At 44.0% G+C, this 22,658-nt stretch overlaps 2 protein-coding genes across 4 annotated transcripts in view; one reads left to right on the top strand and one right to left on the bottom strand.

Annotated features, from left to right (window-relative positions):
* The window catches only part of YIPF4 (Yip1 domain family member 4), a 55,010-nt gene that overhangs the window by 25,595 nt on the left and 6,757 nt on the right, over positions 1-22,658 (bottom strand). The window lies entirely within an intron of this gene.
* NLRC4 (NLR family CARD domain containing 4) overlaps positions 322-22,658 on the top strand; it is a 27,904-nt gene continuing 5,567 nt past the window's right edge. The window contains exons 1-6 of one of the 2 annotated variants that reach the window (XM_006018439.3): positions 322-448; positions 8,302-8,353; positions 9,679-9,939; positions 13,984-15,951; positions 17,893-17,985; positions 21,515-21,685. In XM_006018439.3, coding sequence (XP_006018501.2) covers position 8,353; positions 9,679-9,939; positions 13,984-15,951; positions 17,893-17,985; positions 21,515-21,685 — 2,494 coding nt within the window. In that variant the 5' untranslated portion in view covers positions 322-448; positions 8,302-8,352. Of the gene's footprint in view, positions 449-3,032; positions 3,163-8,301; positions 8,354-9,678; positions 9,940-13,983; positions 15,952-17,892; positions 17,986-21,514; positions 21,686-22,658 lie in introns of those variants that run through there. The other variant, XM_025197626.1, reaches the window with a different exon arrangement.

The following is a 22,658-nucleotide window of genomic DNA, read 5'->3' as shown; positions in this document are numbered from 1 at the left end:
TGCAAGGCTTCCTCTATAGTGCAGTGGAAAGTCACATGTAGCAGTGGCCAGAACCATGTGCTACTTACTGAGGGAGGGTCTGGAGCTGACAGATGAAATGCAGGAAATAGTCTATGTTGTCTGGAAAGAGGTACACCAAGTATCTCACAGATGGTGCCAGTATGGCATCTCCTTTGTGTAAAGTCTAGCAGACATTTTTTGCAAGTAATGAGGATGCATCTAACCTTGTCCCCCCCCCGTAACACCAGTAATTAAACCAGAACTTGTTTGAGAAAGAGCTACACTGAGAACGCCAACATAGTGTCATCAATAATACAGGGTATTGCCTAACCTAAACAGGCAGAAAATAGAAGTACTGAAAAGCAGTAGTCAGCTGGGACATATTGGCAGAGTGAGAAAACTGGTTGCCTGTTGAGAGCATTTTGTGACTGAGAGCCACCTGATTTAGGTAATGAATTTTCTTTTTTATTTCTGGCTTATCCCTTGAATGCCTGTAGCACAGGGGCAGGCAATTATTTTGGGCGGAGGGCCGCTTACTGAGTTTTGGCAAGCCATCGAGGGCCACATGACAGGCAGCCAGGGGCAGATAAATATTAATTTTCAAATTTTTTTAGGGGTTCCGCGGGCCAGATAAAATGGCCTGTCAGGCCACATCTGGTTCACGGGCCGGATTTTGCCCCCCCCGATATAGCAGATGCAAAACAGAAATTTCAGAAGTGTTTTAACTCACATGGGATTGTAAAAGCCATGTATACTGTGTCTTTAAGAAGCTTTGGGTTCTTTTCTCTGGGGATAGGGACAGACATTCAGAAAGCCCAAGCTTGAACTGATTCAGTCTTTGCAGGTTAGTCTAACCTGCAGAGAGTGAACTGGTTTGCAAGTGGATAGACGATTGGCACATGCCTGCAGTGGCTCAAACCAGAAGCCCGGGGGTGCTAAAGCAGCCCTCCCTTCCACAGGGAAGCTGAGATGAGGAGCAGGGGCATGGCCAGGCCCCGGCAGGCCCACCCCAGCAGCTCCCTGACAGCTGGGAGCAATCCCGGCACACAGGGCTGCCTGGCCCCAGAGGAGAAACCTTTCCCCTCCTCCCCCTCCCCCACCACCGCAGGGCCACGAAGGGGGCCCTGTTCAGTGCTGGGGGGGACTCTTCTCCCTCCTCCTTCCCTGCAGCCACTGTGGGGTGGGGAGGGGGGCTCTGTGAGGCTGCCTGACCCCAGAGGGGAACTCTTCCCCCTGCTTCTCCCCCATTGCTGCAAGGTGGGGAGGGGGGCCTCTATGGGCTGCTGCCCAGCCCCAGAGGGAGACTCTTCCTCCCACTCCTCCCCTCCAGGGTAGGGGGAGGCTCTGTTCTGTGCTAGGGGAAACTTTTCCCCCTCCTCCTCTCCCCGGAGGGGCAGCAGGAGTGCGGAGCTCAGCTGGGCAGGGTGTGGAGGTGGGGGCTGTAGGGACTCACATACACTCCCCCATGTGTGCAGCCCCCGCTACCTGGCAGCAGCAGCAGGTGGGGACATCAGGGCACTGTTGCCTGATGCAGGCGCAGCACTGCAAAGAGGGGGGAGCAGAGCTTGCCTTATGCCCGAGGCTCTGCTCCCTGCACCTGTAGCTGCAGCCCTGGCAGTGGGGGAAGCCCCGCATTGGAACCTCCTGTTTCCCCTGCTCCCGGTTGTGCAGTCCCTGCACTGTGCCAGGAGTGGAGGGAGCCCCATCCCTGGTTTCGCCGCAGAGTCCAGCGCAAGGCTTCCCCACGTGAGTGCAGAGCTGCAGGCGTTCAGTGTGGAGCCCTGGGGCTAGAAGTGGCCAGGCAGGCTGCACAGGGCTGTGTTCCTAGCCCCCAATGCAGCACTGGCTGCCTCTATTGTAGGGGCTCCACGCTGTGGGCCTGCAGCTCCACACTCACACGAGGAAGCCCCCCCCCAGTCCCTGACATCCCCACCTGCTGCTGCCAGGTATCCGGGGCTGCACGCCATGGGGCGAGTGTGTGGGGGCCCCTGCACGCCCACCCACACCCTGCCTATCTGAGCTCCATGCTCCTGCTGCCCCTCTGGGGGAAGGAGGAGGAAGGGGAAGAGTACCCCCCCCACACCCTGCGGGACAACCAACCCAGCATAGCCCCATTAAGGTGAAGGGGAGGTGCAGGGAGCCCCATTAAGATGCAGGGAGAAGGGTTAATTCCTTCCTCCATCCCTTCCCTGCAGCTGGGGTCTGCCAGCTCTAGGGCCACTGCTGCAGCCCTGTCTCCTCTACTCCCCAGCTGACAGGGAGACCCAGGCTCAGGTGGGGGAAGAGGGGAAGGAGGAAAGAATTAACTCCCTCCCTGCCCACTTTGCCTTAACCGGGGCATGCCCGCCAGTGTCTCTGCCAGGGCCTGCTCCAGCTAGAGAGCAAGAGGGGAGGGGCCAGCCCCACTGTGGAGGAGAGAGCTCCACCCAGCCCAGAGAGCATGCTGGGCTACTGGGGGTGTCTGCTTTATCTTAAACCAGCAAGGGGTCTGGGACAGACATTGCATAAACCGGTTTGAACCCAAACAGTTAAGTCTGTTACTACATTCAACCAGGTTTATCTCATACCAGTTTCAGCCATTTTGAAACTGGTTTATATGCACTGAACGTCTGTTCTGTTACAGGTTTATACCATTTTCTGATCACTTAAACCAGTTTATGTGTAATGTCTGTCCCTAGCCTGGGTGATTTAGTACTACTGTTTACATTAAGTATTTTTTGTATCAAAGAAAAGAGTTGTGTGGGGGTTTTTTTAGAAAACTGTAAATAAAACCTATTGCATTATGTGGAATACTTAGTGTGAATACTTAAAAATACAAGGTCTGATTCTTTTCTCATAGCAGTGGAAATCAGGAGTAACTTTGTAGAAGTCAGTGGAATTACAACTAAAGTAAAATTTTTGGAACTGAGTGCAAAATCATGGTTGTCCACCGGAGACAAAAGTAGCAATGGTTCCTGGGTACCCAGGGTTTCAAGTTGAGTCATACAAAAAAACATGAAGTCCAAAATTAAATGAGGAAAAGAGCTTCTGTTGTGGATTTCAGAGGCTTTAAAATTTTGGTGGGGATTGTTTTGTCAGTGGGTGCAGTCAAAATACAAAGAGCAACAGAATCGACATGCAAATGAGCATCTCTACAGTTGGAGTTTGATTTTTTTTCAAAAGGTCTGTGTGATTTTTTTTCTATAAAAATAGCTTGCATAAGTGAAAAAGAATTTTTACAGAAAAATTGCTTTGTTCAGTATACTTCTGACTTATTACATGTCCAACTTTGTTCCTTCAAACCATTTTAAAAACACACACATGATTTCAGAGGTGATTTCAACTGAATGTTTGTTTACCAGGGACTTTTAAAACAGTATTTGTGTGTAGCACCTCATTCATTAGATCTCTGATAATACCTGCAACACACTGATAATATCTGCCAGTATTCTTGCAACACTAATAAATATTAATGAGAGAGAAAATTTCCCCTCTTCCAGTCTGTCAGCATTAGGTGCATAAGCCACTCTATGGTACCAAACAGTTTCACATCCACATTTCTTGCAACAATATGATGTTGTCACCTTAATGTTCTGTTACAGGAAAATTTGTGCTAACTCATTCTCCAGGCACAATAAAAAGTAGCAGTGGTCAGATATTTCCTACTACTCTTAATGACGGTTTGACTGTAAACATACTTAACACATTCTCCATTCCTGAAGTAGAATAATCATCCTTGTTGACCAATCAAGACCATTTTCATGATAATAAAGGATTGTGAGATTTGGAAACTGTAAAGTTAAGAGTGCCAGGAGCTTCTTGGGGAAAAAGTAGCTCCTAGATTGTGCCAATATTTATTATCATATTAATGTGACAAATAAGGGAGGGAGTTGCATCAGCTGAAAGAAGGTATGAAGTCAAGACTGGTGACAGATATAAACCAGAGCCTTGTGCTGTTCTCATTAAAATTTAAAGCAGCATCCATTGCCTTTAGGATTCTAGTAGGATCAGAAGCAGACACAAAATGACTAATATGCTGTTTAGACAATTTTAATTACATGGAGGTACCACCTTTTTGTACTACCATGTCCTACTCTGGCCATGTAAGGGAAAAAGAACATATGAAAATTAATTTTTAAGGCAGTGTAAAGTTATTGCAAACAAAATTAAATAATACATTTGAGACGAACTATAATAACATCAGACAGCAATGGACTGTACATGTATAACTGGTCACAGAAAATACTGCTCAATTAACTGAAATAAAGTATATGATTACATAATAGAATATTCTCATAATACCTAGGCACCACAGAATAAAATAAATTTTTGCTTTTCCTCAGGCAAATCCTGACCTGGTTTACATTGACTTCAATGGAGCCAAGACAATTTAAACCACCTCATGATTTTTTATTTAAATTAAATATTTTTTTCTTTTAAAAAATAAATCTTTAAAAAATATTAAATCTGAAAGTATGACAACTTGTACCAAGACCTAAACTTATTTGAATTTATTAAAATAATTTCAAAACTAAAAAGCATGGTGTATCAATAACCCCTCCTCAAATTCAGCAGTGTATGGATGTAGATAGGTGCCAGGGCAAAGCGGAAGGGACAACTTTGGTTGCCACCGAGATCATGAATGCCAACATGCGGCTGCCAACAGCAGCTGCTTTTCTTTGCCTGCTCCCCCTGCACTCCCAAGTTGGCATTCAGGGTGATTGCCCTGATCCTGCCCCCCCCCCTCCTCAGTTGCATCACTGCTCAAATTTAAATGAGTTAAAGGATTTGGCATTCAACTAGCTATAGAATTGTGGTGGGGAAACATTTTTAAGTTTTCAAGTCAATTTAAGATTCATAACTGTCAAGTTGTCACTTAAGTATCTAAGTTATATTCGGTAGGGCTGTGTACTGCCCTGGTGCCCCCTTGGCTCAGTGACTGGCTGCGGGGGGACCCCAGATGCCCCTCCAGACCCAGGAGGCACCAGTCACTGAGCCAGAAGGGTGCCAGGGGGGGCCCCAGTGTGCTCCCTGGAGGACCCAGCAGGGAACCAGAAGTACTTCCGGTCCCCTTCTGGGTTCACTGCCAAGCATGTGGAGGGCCCCCCTGCACTCCTATGGAATGTTCCATCTGCCCCAGCATCGCAGCATTCACAAGCTGCGCTGGTACCTCAAGGTATGTAGAAAAAAACATTTAAAGCTGTAGCAGATGCAAAACAGAAATTTCAGAAGTGTTTTAACTCACATGGGATTGTAAAAGCCATGTATACTGTGTCTTTAAGAAGCTTTGGGTTCTTTTCTCTGGGGATAGGGACAGACATTCAAAAAGCCTGAGCTTGAACTGATTCAGTCTTTGCAGGTTAGTCTAAGTCCACTGTCTATGTCCGTATCGCTGATTCTCTGAATCAGCATCAAATCTTCAGATTTAGATTCGGCTGAATCAAATCACCGTTCCCGATTTGGGCCAAATCCAAATCGAACAGGGCCTACTTCGCACATCCCTAATATTCAGTCTTCATTGGGTGCAGCTACAGGAGATGCTTTACTGCTCAGTAGAGCAAATTACTTCTCAGTATGCATCACTGTTTACATGTGCAGATGCTTACTGAATAGTAATTTGCCCTACTCTGCAGTTAATTTACTACCCGAGTAGTTACTAAAATTAAAAATCAGGTAAGAAAGGTTGAGCTCAACTAATTCTAAAACTTGAAGGACACAGGAACAGATTTTAGGCATCTAAACACAGATGGTGCTTTTAGAAAATCTATTCAGCAGCTTAGCAGTGTGACTGCTAGTACCCCTCACTCCTGACTCACAGCCCCATTTCCCCAGTGCTGCTTGTGCCTCTCACTCCTGACCCATAGTCCCCAGACCCCCAGCTCTGCCAGCACCCTGCACTCTGGATCCGCACCCTCCTGCCCCTCCCCGAGCCCTGCTGATGCCCTTCACACCCAACCCTCAGCCCCCTTTCCCCCTGCCCTGCCTGTGCCCCACACTCCAGACCCACAGCCCCCTGTCCCCCACAGCCCTACTGGTGTCCCTCTCTCCTGACTCGTAGCCCCTTGCCCCCCCCCAGCCCTCTTACTGTCCCTGACTCCTGATCCGCAGCCCCCTGCCCTGCCAGTACCCCTCACTCCTGATTCAGTCCCTCCAGCCCTGCTACACATATAGCTCCCACACACATGCACTCTCTCTCTCTCTCTTACCTGGGAGAGATTTACCAGGGCCCACATGCAGAGCATGTGACCTCTGACAGCCAATTACCTTGCCCACTGCTTCCAGCCTCAAGCAGCCATGCTGCTAGTGCCCGGGAAAGCAAAGGCAGAGCAAAAACCTGGACATTTGGTTGCATTTTAAAAACCCTCCTGGACACGAGAACAGGGGGGCAAAAAAGAGGACATGTCTGTGAAAACCGAGACATATGGTCATCCTAGCTTTAGTACTTTTACCAGACACTAAGAATAAATCTCTTATTAGGAAAATAATGTGTGAAAATGCACATAAAGATGAAAATTAATTATTCACTTCAAGCTTTTCCAGTTCCCAATTTGATTCAAATCAGTGATATAAAAATTCAAATCAGTGATTTGAAAATTTCATTTAAATCAATCCACCCTCTTAGAAGATAGCTGCATTCTGAATTACTGTGCTTTTCAAGCTCAGGTGTGTATGCGAGGCCATGTGTACTGTTTTCAGATTAAAGCTTTATGACTGGCCACACTTTTGTTTTCTATTTTAGAAGGAACCATACTTGTAACAGGAGGGTCTTCTCGGGGCCAATTTGCCTTTGGCCCACCCACTTGTTTCTGGGCCAACTGCCTGCCCTTCTCACCTGCCACAACTTGTTGTTATCTAATTAATTATCTTAATTAGACAGGAGGCTGCCCATTTTCTTGCTCTGATGCCTGGGGCTCTGTCTGTGGCTCTCCCTACACTGCAGCCCATGCCTCGCAGTTGGCATCCATAGTTCTTACTGTCACTGGGCCCCAGAATCTTCCAATCAGGACCCCTCTAAGATCCCTCCATTCAGGCGCCCTACCCCGCCCTCACTCAGGGCTGCCTAGCTCCCTGAAACTATTTCCCCTCTCGGGCATGGTCCCCCCAGGACCTTTGTCCACACAGGCCCTGGCCTCGCCTCCAAGGCCAGTCGGGAACCCCAGGCCCTCAGCTCTGGGCACCCCTCGCAGTGGGCCCCTGGCCCTTTTGACCGGTGTCACAACCCAAAGGTGTGATTTTTGTTTTTGTGTGTGCTTTGGCACCACTGAATTATTTTCCCGCCGTTTTGAAGCTTTCTTTGCAGGATGCATTTCTTCTTTGCAACTAAGAAAGGCACATTGCAAGGAGTTCCCGCCATTTGTATTAAAATTCGTGCCCCACTATTGGCCAGTTCTAAATTATTCCCACGTGGCGCACTGCAGAGTTAACCTGCGGCTGCTGATCGATAGACTGATCACCTATCGATTCTTCTCCCCGTCGCCGAGCGCAATCTTCGACGTATCCCTCTTCCCTGCATGCAAAAAGGACCCACGGAGCCTCGACAACTCCGTGTGAGTGAGTCAGATTTTGTCCGAGTCCCTAAACTGGGGATTTAAGCGGAGCTTTGCCTGGGAAACTGTCCAGCCTACACCGCAACCATCTACGGTGTAAGTAAACAATCTTGAATCAACCATTATGCGTCCATGCCTAATTCTAGCGTGTCGCCTGCTTTCTCTGACCCAGCGTGCCCGGGCTGCTGGCCACAGCCCGCGGCGCGAAAAAAGGGCCCGGATCGCTCCCGGCCCGCACAACTGGTATGGTCCTGGCCCCAGCACTGACCAGTCGAGGGTACTCTACATCAGGCCTCTGAGCCTCTAGCCCCACTCTCTCTCTGGGGTCTGCCCTCTGGACTCTACTAGCAGATGACCCACCCGGTTGTGGGAGCTGGGGTTAAGACACACTGACCTGCCTTTCACCAGGGTGGTAACTGGCCTGGCATTTTCTGGAGGCTCCTGCATCACTGAGAGCCCCACCAGGCCACCTACCCCCAGCAGGGTGCAGTTTTAGGTCATGCCCAGGACCAGGAGCCTCCTAGCCATCCCCTACAGCTCCTCCCTCACCTCCAGGATGATGCAAGAAGCCTCACCGCCAGGCAATATTGCTGCCTGGGCTGCCAGCAGGGAACTGATCTGTTTATATAAGCAGCCAGGGATCTAAAATGGCTGCCGCAATCAAGCACCTGCTGGCTGTTTGGCTCAGGTCTTAAAGTGGCAGGCACAAACAGTGCCCTGCCATGATACTGTACAGAGTTTGTACTGTTCTGATCTGTTTTTGTTTTCAATTTAGATGCTGTATTCCATGCTGCGTAGTTCAAGCTATAAAACTTGACTCTGAATAAGTAAGTCCTTTTTTCACAATACAATGGCTTCTTATTGTACATTAAGGCAATCAGGACCTGGGTACCTGACTATTTTACATTAAAGATTTTATGTGATAATGAATCTTCCTAAGACTTAAAATGAAGTCAGATAAATAAAACAACTTTTAAATGAAATACATTTTATTGCTATATGTACAAATGTATATAATAAAACCTTTTAATATGTATTGTGAAACAAGTTATTTTGTTTTTCTGTAAATAAACTTGAAATTAGCTTTCAAGCAGAAGTGTCACAAACTATAAGCAACTTTAATTAAATTTCTCTATTTTAACCAATTATAATACAAAACTTTGGGTTTGTCACCACCTTGGATAAAATATTTTCTGAGATTTTCACGCTCCTGGGATAAGGTGCCTAAATGTTAGGTGTTGTGACAACAAGGTCAATTTTGAGCTAGACCCTCATGGAATTCATAGAAGTGCCTACATGTGTTACATGCTAATTTCTCACTGAAGTCAATGGGAATTCAGGCACTAAATGGGCTTTACGAAAGTGTTAAATGAATTGGGTGTGTGTCTGTATCTTCTAAACCCTGTTTCTAAGACTTGGACTCCTGGGCCATTTTGAAAAATTTTATCCATGCTTTAGCAGTTAAGAGAAGTGCATTCTAATCCTGATTCTAACACTGGATTACATGGGACCTTGCGGCTTTATATCTCATTCTTATGGCTTTTGATTTCCTATCTGTAAAGTAGGGATACTAATGTTTACCTACTGCACAGTGGTGCTGAGAAATATAAATAAAGAACGTTTGGCATAGCCAGTATAACTTGACTAAGATTTTCAAAACTGGGTTCCTAAAGTCTATACTTAAATATGTGAATAAGTGATGTGTTTTTCAAAAGTGACTGTCTAAATGTTGTGCTTAACAATTTTCAAAGTCAGGCCATTTTTTTAGGTGCCTGAGTAAGGACTTAAGATGCTAATTTTGGACACCCATTTATGAAAGACTTGGCCCATGTGGCTTCACTCCTCATGAGAAACATGCTGCTTTCAAGGTCTCACTGGCAAAACATTGTGCTGCATACCCTGTCTGTCTGTCTGTCTATCAGCCAGTCGGCCATGCACATTTTAAAAATTATTTTAAAAGTTATATTCCTAATAAGGTGCTAGTGTTCTCTGCACATTATCTGCTATAATTTATATTAGATTATATTGTATTTGCTATTATATGTAGCACAATGCACTCCTAAATTTTCAATGGAAGAATCAATAATCTTCCTGGCAGCTACAACATACAATAGAACTAGTGGTCTAGAGCTAAAATATTCTGTTTTCTCAGTGGATTTCATTAAGAAGAACAGTGTTCACCTTATTCAAAGAATGGGAATGGTCACTGTAAAGCAGATAGCGGATGACCTTTTTGCCAGCAATGTCCTGTCTGGTGAAGAAATGAATACTATTGTTTGTGAAAAGACTCAACAGGATGCTTCAAGAATGATGATTTACATGGTTTTGAATAAAGGTTCAGAAGCCTGCAGAATTTTGGTTAAAGCACTTGAGAAACAAAGCCCTTTTCTCTATCAGGAATTGCATGGATACTGTAAGTACTAAAGTTTATCTGTAGTGTTCATTGTTTTTTTATCTCATGCCAAGAGTTAAATGATTTTAGGAGGCAACCATCAGAACTTGCAATACACTAATTTTTTAGATACGTATATTCTGATCCTTTTTATGGGATATAATCATTCATCAGAGAGAATTAAGCATTGAAAACTCCTATATTTTATTCAAAAGCGAATTTAAAAAAAGAAACAATAACGTCCTCTGAAAGTTCCAGGACATACTGAAACCCTTTGTAATAAATGGCATATAGTTCTTCAGAGAATGAAATGCATCTGATTATTTGGAAGATGTTTGCAGGGTGAGCCAATGAGGTGAATGCATGATTGCAGCTGATCACTTTGTTGTCAGCTGCAAACATTTTAAAGCATTTAAACCTAACTGGTAAGGATCTAATATTAGGAGTTGCTGGAATCAACAGAAGTTGCAGATGTTCTACTCTCACTGAAATTGGGGAGGTTTGGGAGCAAGTGTCAAGGCATGAACAATCTTCTGTTTAAGTCTTTGGTAAAATTCTTACTGACTTCAATGGGAACAAGGTTATGCCTTAAAACAGTGTTTGTCAGACTTTTGACAGAGGAGTTCCCCTGCAGGAAACGGAACTAATAGTGCCCCAGCTACAATCTCACATTTTTTTATTAAAGGTCTAACCATCATAATTTACATATTTTTCCCCACACATCCAAGCTGGTGTTTCACACAACTCCAGAGGGGCATGCCTCACACTTTGCAAAACACTACTCTTGAAAATCATCTCTGAGTTAGCTCCCTTTTCTTATTTTGCATACATTCATTTTAGCTGCATTTGTACCTTCTAGGAAAACTTGGCAAAAATTTAAAACAAAAGAAAAATTAAAATTGTTGTCTGCAAAGGGTCAAGCTTCCTGGATTGCATTACATCTATTTAACTGTAAGGAGACCAAGTAGAATCAAAAAAAGTTTAGCTGCAAACCTGAAGAAAATGAGGGCAACTCCTAAACTGAAGTGGTCCAAAGTTCACTTAGTCCAGGAGCAGACAGAATACTACCCGCAAGCCAGACCTGACCCACCAGGCCATTCTGTCTGGTCTGCAGGGCCCTCCAAAAAACAATTATTATTAGCTCACAGCTGCCTTGGAAAGTCAAAAAGAGTTGGGCTTTCAGAGATGGCATGCCATTGGACCAGGCAGGCTTTGTGCCTCCACCTCCGTGAGGCTCCCCGTACTCCAGCTGGAAGCCCCATGTGGAAGCATGGAGCACAATGGTGCACAACTGGACAACTGATGAGTGGGGAGAGAGCTTCTGCCTGCAGTGCCGGGAGCTCCATGTGCTGGCACAGAACCAGCCCCACTGGCCCAACAGCACACAGCTCCTGGAAGGAGAGCCAGGAGCCACATGTGGCAGCAAGGAGCCTACCCGGCCCAATGGCACATGTGTGTGTGGGTGGGTGTGGAGTTTGTGTGGAGGTGTGGGGTTTGTGGGTGGGTGTGGGGGTGTATGTGGGGTTTGTGGATTGGTGTGGGCCCCCGCACCACGTGCCTCCCACATGGCACACAGCCCCCATTGCCGGTAGCAGCAGCGGCAGCAGGCAATTGTCCCTCAGGTTACTTATGCCACATGGCTCTGGCTGAGCACTGGGAGCTGTTTGTGGTGGCATGGAGCCAACCTGCTGGCATGCACCTTCAGGTCAAACCAGGCTGGCTCTGTGCCAGCACATGGGGCTCTGAGCAGTGCAGGCAGGAGTCACGTGCTATCAGTCAGGGCTGAGCCAACTCCATGCCTCCATGTGGGGCTTCCAGCACTCCAGCGGGGAGCTGCACGTGGTTGGCATGAAGCCAACCTGGCCCAGCCCAGTGGTGCACTCTCCTGGATGCAGTGCTGGGAGCACCACATGAAAGCATGGAGCTCCCCACCCCCACCTTTATGGTGCATGGACCAGGAGCTGTGGAGAGTTGTGCCATCAGGCCAGGTGGGCTCCATGCCTCCAAATGGGGCTCCAAGCACTGTAGCCAGGAGTGTGCACCACTAGGCCAGGCTGGCTCTGTGCCCCCAATGTACAGCTCGCCACTGAAATACTCAAAGCCCCACATGGAGGCACAGAACCGGCCCATTGGTGTGCCGCTCCCACCTGCATTACCAAGACCCCCATGTGTTGGCACAGACCTAGCCTGGTCTTGTCCAAAGATGTGCAACAACAGGCCAATTGGGCTGGCTCCATGCTGCCACATGCAGATCCAGGGACTCAATTGCAGTTGTGTGCCACCTAGGGGCTCTGCCTGCCACTGGTCACAAGTGCCCCAAGGGCCCGCCACCTGCTGCTGCTGCTACCACCAATGACAGTGTGGGGGGGCACACACAGCCACCCCCCCACCATCTCCACAGACCACCCCACACACCTTCCACAAACCCTACACCCACCTCCTATACTTCCCCATGAACTCCACACACCCCCACCTGCGCACACTCCCACATCCCCCACAGACCACCCCACCCCCCCACAAATCCCAAACCCACATACGCACACATCCCCACACCCCTTCACAACTACTCACCCCCCCACACATGCACAGCCCACACCCACCTCCCCAACCACACCCCAGACCACCCACACATACAATATACAAGAGTAAGGCTTAGTTTGAGCTATTACATAATCACCTATATATACACTATGGAAACACACGTAAATCAGGACAAAATATTTTTTGAAATAAAATTAAAATATGGTAGATGTTTGATTTTTAGTATATGATTTGTTTTTTTTTCTGGTTCCAATATGGCACTCCCCTCCCCACCCCCCCGGAGTACTTCCAGGGCAAGGGGAGGGACTTCCAGGGACAAAGGTCAGGGGTTAAGGAGTGGGATTTCCAGTCACAAAATAGCGACCAGGGGGCAGGCCACTTGTCAAGGGGTAGGGCCCTCAACAGCTCACCAAAAGTCATTAAGCGGCCGTCCAGCTGAAATAATTGGGCACCCTAACCTAGTCCAACTTTCAGGTGCTATTAGTTGCTCCTAAATAACCTTTCAGATCCATTTGCTACTGTTTCATTAACAAGTAAATCCTATTCCCATCAGATACTTGTCTGTGTTCACACAGATACACCTATATTCACTCGAGCAGAGAATCAGTTTAAAGGCTCCTCAAGTAAAGACTGAGGTGGAATTGATGGGATTCACACTGGGTGTATTTACAGGAGACACTTTATTCTACATGAGACTAATCTAATGAGTAGAAAAGCATCATCATTTACACATGCGCAGCATTTACTGCACAGTAAATTAGTCTAGTGCGCAGTTTGCTAGTACCTGTAGAAACAGGTAGATTAGCCGCACAGTAGTTACTGTCCATTAGCGCATGTGTAGATGCTAACTGGGAGCAATTTTGCTGCTGCCTAGCTAAGCCCCCATGCAGTGGAACCTGTGCCGGCTGCAGGGTCAGCTGTCTCCTGGCCCCGTGCATAGGGGGACCCATTCCCATGTGCACAGAGCCAAGAGATCTGTGAGGCTACAGGGGCAAAAGTACATGGGGCCAGGAGACAGTTGCCCCTGCAGCCACACAACTCTCCCTGCCCCATGCACATTGGGACTGGCCTACGTGCCCCATGCTAGCCACTGGCTTTGCACCTGGGGGAGCCTGGAACTCCCTCTGGCTGGCACAGTGGGGCAGAGAAGGGCAGAAGCAGTCTTGGACTGGGCTGTTCCAGTTGGGTGCAAATCTGTGCCTGTCAGGGTACATGTGTAGACATGTTCTCAGGTGTAGTTTACTGTGCCTTTTTTACTGCACAGTAACCTTACTGCACATTAATTGAACATTTAGACACACCCACCATGCTGGTCTTTTGCATAAGAGTGATTTGATCACTTCGAGTTAAGCCTATTCTATTGAATGGACAAGTAAAGCAAGTCCTGTCTCTGACATCACCATTTGGTCTATAACCAACATGCAAATTTAGCCAGGTTTTCTGCAGATCAAATTTTAAATGCAATTCTAATCAACAAAACCACTGATTATTTAATTCAGCCTATATATGTTCTGTTTGTTTTAGGTATCACTAGGCAAGTGAAACCAGACTTGGATGGCTTGGCTCAGGATTTAATGGACTTGTATCTGTCTCCATTCTTCCAAAAATTTCATCCATTGGGCAGTGATATTGACATAATTTTTGATTTGAAAACTACCTTTACAGACATCTTGCTTTTGAAGAAAGATACACATAACACCAGGAAGGGGCAACTCACTTTAAGCATCCTTTTGGGTGAATTAAAAAACCCCTGCATAATAGAAGGTGAAGCTGGCAAAGGGAAAACAACCCTCATGAAGAGAATTGCTATACTATGGGCTTCTGGGAATTGCCCTGCTTTGACTCATTTCAAATTTGTTTTCTTTATCAGCCTGAGCAGTGCAAAAGAAGGACTTTATGAAACTGTATGTGATCAGCTTCTTACAGTTCCATATACCATACCCAAGCAGGACTTCATGAGGATGTTGCTGGGACTAAGACAAAAGGTTCTTTTTCTATTAGATGGATATGATGAATTCAGGCCTTCAAACTGCCCAGAAATAGAAGCAATGATTAAAGAAAACCACAAATTCAAGAATATGGTCATTGTTACCACCAGGACTGAGTCTATTCGTAAGGTCAGACAGTTTGGTTCACTCATTGCTGAAACAGGAGATCTAACAGAGGAGAATGCTAGGCAGCTCATTAACAATGTCTTGGAATATGAGCTGGCCAAGGGTCTGCTAATTCATCTAGAGGAAACTAATTTCATGAAGAATCTTATGAAGACACCACTCTTTGTTGTCATTGCCTGTGCCATCCAAATGGGTGAAAGTAATTTTAATCCAAGCACACAAACAGCACTTTTCTGCACACTGTATGACCTGATGGTTCAGAAAAATAAGTACAAGACAGAAACAATTGCAGCAAATCACATTAAACTGAGCATAAATCATTGTGGAGACCTAGCCCTAGATGGAATACTTGACCAAAAGTTTGATTTTCAGTCTGAGGATTTGTCCAGTATCAAAGAAGAAGTACTACTGGCTTCAGGTCTTCTAAATAAATACACAGCTCAAAGGCTAAAGCCAGTGTATCGATTCTTTCATAAATCCTTTCAGGAATACACTGCAGGCAGAAGACTTTGCAGCCTATTAACATCCTCCAAGGACACAGAGATGGCTAGAGGGTTTAGTTACCTACAAAAAATGGACAATATTTCAGATATTACATCTACTTACTATAATTTGCTTCTTTATACCTGTGGATCCTCTGTAGATGCTACTAGAATAGTTATAAAGCATCTGACAGCAATCTATCAGCATGGAAGTCTTTTTGATCTGCCTTCACTAAGTAATCTTTCTTTGGAAGGAGAACCTGAAAAGGTGGAAAATGCAAAGCAGCATGAAGTTTTGCAGGCAACTAACCTGAATTCTTTTGTGGAATGTGTCATTAACTTATTTTATGAAAGTCGCTCAAAATCATGCTTGAGTGGAGAATTTGAAGAATTTTTTCATGGTAAGAGACTATGTATTAATACTCAAAGCATCCCAACATACCTCTTTGGGTTTTTTAAACACTTACCTAATTGTGTCAGTGCACTGGAACTCATTAAATTAGATTTTTTTGGAAATTCCTCACTGGATAACATGGAAGATGAGAACACAAGAAATTCCCAAATTTATATCCCTGAAAAGGCTGTCTCCTTGTTCTTCAAATGGAACCAGAAAATTCGGGCTTTAGAGATTACACTCCAGAATTTTAACAAGTTAAAGAAAGATGATATTAAGTATCTAGGTAAAATATGCTGCTCTGCCTCAAGTCTCAGCCTGCAAATCAACAGAAGTGCTGGCATTGCAGGAACATTGAAGAAAGTCCTTGAAACCTGTAAGAATATGCAAGACCTTATTGTAGAATCCACGCCTCTTACCACAGAAGATGAACAACAAATCATAGCAATGACAAAGCTGAAAAAAATAAATATAAGAGATCTGCAAAGCAAACATCTAGAAGGTACAGTATTGTGATCTGTGAGTAGTTAGAATGGCTACTGCAATCTCTGGGAATAATGTGGACCGCAACATGTAGTTCAGTGACACCTTTTTCTTTAATGTGGAAGATGTCTGGCTTTGATCATTATGGGAACTACTAATATCACTGGACCACACTTCCATATTCAAGATGAAGTTGACTGCAGTCTGTTGTATGCTTAGCCCTTGCACTCTTGCAAAGTGTCATTTCAGCTCCTTGTTGGGTAAAGATTTAGTATTTTTGCTGTAAAGTTGTTCAAAATCTCTGTAACACTGCCCTTTAAAAAAACTGGATGTTTAGTTACACAGGAGATACATAGATGAGATTTTTACATGGGAGAGATTTTTACATTTTGGAAGATCACCAGTACAAATAATCTAGAGTAAATGATGATAAAGTCTATAAATGAAACAATGATACTTTTTTGATGTCGGCTGCTGCATATCCTATCATAGATATTACTGTTTCTTTACCTTAGTTTTCACAATAGGTTCAAAGATTTTAAAGGCAACAAGGGACTATTAAAGGTAACAAGGGACTACTAACAAGGGATTATTATGATAATCTTGTCTAACCTTTTCCAAAATATAGGCCAGCGGCTTTTACAAAGTAATTCCTGCATCAAACTTAGAATTTTTGGGTGAGCAAGCACACATATTTTACAAAAATATCCAGAATTAATAACTTCATATGATAGAATATCTTCTACCCGCTTTGAGTTGTTCCATTAATTAATAACATTTCTAATGTTGAATACATTTGAAAATACTCCCTTCCTCTCAAATTTGCAACCCAGCACTAAAGGATAGGAAATAACAAGCCCCAAGCACAGAAAAATTTTACAGGTTCTTCTGTGTAAGGTGGCTGGTTTTCTGGAATTAGGAGAGGGGCATACTCATTGCTACAGGATGTGGGGCCTACTTAACACAAGATCCTTACACAGTTAGAGCATGGCAGAAAATAAGTGGGGGGCTGCTGCATCATAGACCCACTAACTATTATGCTCCAAAGTCTCTTCCATTTGATTTACATCTTTGAATAGATGCAACTTTCACATATACACTCACTCAAAAGTTTCTGCATCCATTTTGTATCTAATATGACATTTCACTCATTTTTCCTGTAGAACCCTGAAAGTTTACAATAGGGAAGAGAATTATTGTCTGGCAATAAAACATTGCATATGCTTGAGTACTTAAAAAAAAAAACTTGAACAAATATTAAACAGATTTTAATCAGAACGTGAAAAGGAACATCTATCTGGGATATATTTTGTTGCCAAATTGCAAGTTCCTGACAATTTCTATTAAAACACTAGGGGCATTTTTACACATGGATGTGCCGCTGCGCTGGGCACTTTGGAAAGTTCAAAACTGCACTGCCACCATTTTCTGTAAAAATCTCATTCTCAGGCAGAAACCAAAGGCTGTGCAAAAATAAAAATCTCATTGTCAGGCAGAAACCAAAGGTGTCTGAAAAGCCGACATTTAAAAAAAAAAGGTCTAAACAACTAAAAAAAAGTCCTCTATCGAACTGGCACACTTATGCAGGATTTAACCACAGGCATTACTGTTTCTGTGAGATAATATCTGAAGTACTATATACATTGTCATATGTAAGAAGAGATGGTAATGAATTACAATTTCAACAGGAATCACAAGTTTCCATTTTCAGATTATTGCTTGTTTAAAACTTAGTTTGAATTTTGCATTAACACTTTCTAATTTAATCAAATTTTAATTTGCTAGAAATCTGCAGTCTCTTGTCAAAGATTGTATTTAGAATCATATTCGGAAACAGAATTTTTTAATTTACTTTTTACAGGAACTGTTATTACAGAACTATAACTTGACCTACAAATGAGTTTGTTACAGTGCAAAAAATGACAAAGTGACTTACTAATTTACGGTTCTTTTCTGGCAGGTGGACTTATTGATGGAATACACAACCTAATTAATGTTGAAAAGCTCATCTTTGACAATATAAAGATGAATGAGAGCAATGCTAAAAAATTAGGTAATATCCACTTTAATATTTCACACAATAATTATTTGCTTTTCAGATACTGAATGTATAGACTGTTGGCCTCACATTCCTGCACTGTGAGGACCTGAATATTCTATCATCTGTTGATAGAAAAGTCATTTCTTCTACATGTGCAATAAGGTCTTGATTTGACCTGCATGACCTTAGGCTCCTGGCACATGTTCATCTTAAGGCACCATGGGATCTGATCCCCAATCCCAACAATCATTCCTCCTGCCATTCCACATGTGACATGGCAGCTGATTGTTAGCCCTAGCCCCAGGATAGCACCAGGGCTGTTTTAGGATTGAGGCTGGGACTTTTGAAGGGCTTTACTCCAGGGAGTTTAAACCCTGCACCTGACAGCTTCAGTGTCCAGCAGCAGTCCAGTGGGACTACAAATTGTGGGCTCACAATTTAAAGTCACTAGCAGAAGTGCTTCTCTCTCTGGGAGCCTCTAATACCCCATTCCCAGGAAAAAAGGGAGCTGTGTGGTCTTGGGTTTAAAGTCCCCGGAAGGGGAAGCCCTTCCTTCCCCACACTAGGGAGTTTGGTCAGGCGAGGTTAAACTCTATAGCAGGGGAGTCCTTCCTGCCAACAGAAGCCCTAGTTGGAGAACTGGGGCTGCCCTGGTAGCTGGCGCCAACAATCTGCTGATTGTCAGCACTAGTTCTGGGACAGTCCCTGGGACATGCCATCTGTTTAAGTTGGAGTTACCCTAGAAATCAATTATACAAATATTCTACATTATACATGGACATTTTTTATGGCTGGTTTGCCATTTTATGGTGCCTTAAATTGGGTGCATGCATAGTATCCTTGCTATTGATTCTGCAATTAACACATTAATTGTGGCATAAATGTAACATGTAAAGGGACCCTTACTGTTATTGTCTCGGACGGCCAGAGCCGACTCAAGGTGATTTAATAATTACTCGTTCGTTGGGCGGGCTGGTGAATAGAGAGGCGGACAAGGCTTAATTGGTTGCAAAACTTTACTTACGCCGCTTGTAGCTGCGACGCTGATGGTCCGGTCGTATGAACAACTATGTTAGTTGTTCCAGCTGGCAAGGCTCAGGCTAGTTCATCCGTCCACAAATCAAGCCGGCGGGGCAAGGGTATGTCGGGGATTGCGCTTGGCGACGGGGAGAAGAATCGATAGGTGATCAGTCTATCGATCAGCTCAGCTGCAAGTCAGATTTCTTTAGAGGCACTCTGCAGTGTGCTCAAAGTTCTCCGACTTGGGCGGAAGTCGCACGAAATTCTAAACAGCCAGCAAGTCAATTACCAGCCGCCACGTAGGAATAATTTAGAACTAGCCAATAGCGGGACACAAATTTGCATTCGAATGGCGGGAACTCTCTTGCACCGGGGTTTTCTGCTGCAACAGAAAACCTTTTACTTTGCAAGAGGCTCTCATGTGGCAGGAAAATTCCATAGTGCCGAGGCACCAAAATCACTGGGTTGTGACAGTTATGAGGTATTAATGTCCTCCAAATAATATATGTCATAGTCAAACAAACATAAAGGGTCAGATCCTTTTCTTTCCTACACTTTTGCATTTTCCAGGATGGGACATTATGTCAAAGACAATGAAAGATACATCTCCCCCATAGAAAAGGTCCAGGCTTTCCAGAAGTTCTAAGATATTGCCAGGCAGAATGATTTTGCAGTGGCCAGGGCTACTTGCATTGACTCTCTTTATATTCTTTGGAATTAGATTGGGGGTGAAAAAGGTATTTACAGCTGGATCTCAATGATAAATGGAGAACCTCTTTGACTAGACTTAGGACCAAACAGATGCCCACAGCTGTTTTGGCTGGATGTAGACTTTCCATTCCAAGGGCTAAAAGATGTTGCCCAGCCTGTTTAGAAGTTTTGGAAGACACTGTTCATTATGTCTTAGAATGCCCTCTATATAATGTCATGAGGAAAAATATTTATCACCATTCTTGCAGAAATTGATATACTTCTCAAATAGAGAGAAATTAATATGGCTCCTTCAGCAAACAGATCCATATTTAGTTAACCATCTTGCAATTTTTGCTTACAAGGCTGAAGCGATCAGAGCTAAACATTCTTTATTGTTTATATGACTGATAAACTTTATCACTGTAGTTGCTTTTTTACTGTGTTAATTGTGGACCTATGCACAACATTTTTATAGATTCATGATCCGATTTATCACCGTATTTGTACTTGATTATACAGGTTTCCCTCATTTTATGTGGGTTTTGTATGTGGGAATTCGCTCTTATGCAATAACCCTTTCTATACCAAAAAATCGTTATATATGAGATAAATTCACTCTTATGCAATCCATGTGGTGGAAGCCCGCAGTCAGCTGCTTTGTGAGGTGCATTGTGGGAGGGATGTGCACCAAAATATAGTCTCCTGTGTAGATCTGTGTTCCTCCCTCATTGTCTGCGATATGTGTTTCTGTAGTTGCCATCCCTGTTATGGTAACATTCACCACCACCCTGTGCTTGTGTGTAACGTCTGCTGTTGGTGAGTACCAAAACTGTCTTGTAAAAGTGGTAGAAATGGATCTGGGGGTCAGTACAGTCCAGGTCTTGGAATATATCCATATTTGTTACATTGTAAAATGGGTTCCCTATATGCAAATTCGAGTTATGCGCCATTTTCCAGGAACGCATGTACAGCATAAAGCAAGGGAAACCTGTATTAATTATAGGAGTAGGAACAATGTTTTTATAATGGTTGGCCCTATTTTATTATTATATTTGCATTTCTGTTATTTTTATATAAATTTATATTGTGGTTATATGTCATGTTTTCGGGAGCATGGCTTTCAGCCAGAATCTTTAATGAATTGAATTGAATTGAAGGGTTGGATCCCTGGGGCTCGCCAGCCTGCTTAAAATGCAAGTCAAGAGGTACCAGGTGCAGCTTGTGAACGTTGAGATGGTGGGACAGACAGAGCGTCCCATGGGAGCGTTGTGGGGGGCGGTCCTCCATGTGCTCGGTAGCAGACCTGGAAGTAGACCAGAAGTACGGTGACTGGTGCCTCCTGGGTCTGGGGAGCACCTGGGGTTCTCCCGTAGCTGATCGCCAAGTCGGGGGGGCACAGGGGAGTCCACCACAAAGCATGCAGGTGGCCCTTCTCCGCGCTCCCGTGGGATGTTCCATCTGCCCCACCCTCTCAGCATTCACAAGCCATGCCTGGTACCTCGAGATACATAGAAAAAACGTATAAAGCTATGTCTATGGCCAAATTGCTGATTCTCCAAATCAGAATCCAATCTTCAGATTCGGCTGAATCAGATCAGGACAGTGATCCAAATCAACGAATCAAATCACTGTCTCCCCAGTTGGGCCGAATCTGAATCAAATACTGCCCACTTCGCACACCCCTATTATACAATATAAACATAAAAGTAGTAGCGATATGTCCTATGAATGAATCTCCACTTTTTTCCTCACTCAAAACATCAGTAAACAAATATTGGAACAGGGTGTTCTTAGCACCTTTATCTGCTTTTTCTCATTCCATTCATAGCTGAAGGCATCAAGCTTTTGAAAAAGCTGCATTTGTTGCACTTGAGCCATTTGACTGACATTGGAGATGGAATGAGGTGCATAGTAAGAGCCATCTCTGCTGAACTAGGTGATCTTGAAGAAATCCATCTAGTTAATTGTTGTCTCTCTGGGGATGCTGTGGAAATACTGGGTGAGTATAGAAATGATGGTATATGCAACATGAACAGTAGGTGATGAAAATAAAAAAGGAACTATACAAAAAGAGGAACACAAATAGGAATGAATGTAAAGCAGCATTTCATAAATTTGTAGACCCAAGGCACCCCTCCAAACTTTTCTGAATTTAGAGGCACCCTGTTTCAAAAAACAATTTCACTTGTTTATTGACTACACAAAAATAATAGAGCACTTCTTTTGTTACAAAGAACTCAGAAAGACTACAGCAGGGCAGAATGTTCTGACACTACAGATTCCTGTTTGAAATCTGAGTTTATCTTGTGAAGCACATATAGGTGTTTGCATATGTAACAGTGCTAATATTGTGCAGCATCCTGCAGCACCTTTAAAAGAATTTCTTGGGATCCTAGGGTACTGTGACACCCCAGTTGAGAACCACTAGCATAAATAGTGCAAGCATGCAAGGGAAAGGCAAAGGTGCAACATGAATTTCATTTAGCAAAGGACAAAAGACAACTGGGCCATTTTCTATACATAAACTAGAAATGAGTAGCAGGAAAACTAATGCTCTAGTCCATTTATAAATAAGAAAGGAGAGCAAATAACAGATGAGGACAGAAGATTGAAGAATCAATCTTATTTTTTGGTTGAGTCTTCACAAAAATGTGAATTCTGATCAAGGAAGTTAATTTTAACAAGTAGCTAGGAGTGCAGGCAGGAGTGTGGAAAGAACAGAGGGTATTTAGATACAGTAGATACATTAAACTTGACAGAAATTGATTAAATGAACCCTACAGTAAGTACTTAAGGAATTAGATGAAGCTATTTCTAAACCACTGGCAATTGTCTTGAGAATTCTGGGAGGACAGGGGAGGTCCCCAAGTACTAAAGAAGAGCAAACAAAGCTGCTATCTTTAAAAAAGGGTCAGAAAGAAATTTCAGGATATTATATACTACTCAGCTTAATTTCTAGAAATCTTCTGAGC

This window comes from Alligator sinensis, unplaced genomic scaffold (assembly GCF_000455745.1).
Source record: "Alligator sinensis unplaced genomic scaffold, ASM45574v1 scaffold489_1, whole genome shotgun sequence".
NCBI classification, from domain to species: Eukaryota; Metazoa; Chordata; order Crocodylia; family Alligatoridae; genus Alligator; species Alligator sinensis.
This window is presented reverse-complemented; position numbering and strand designations above follow the sequence as displayed.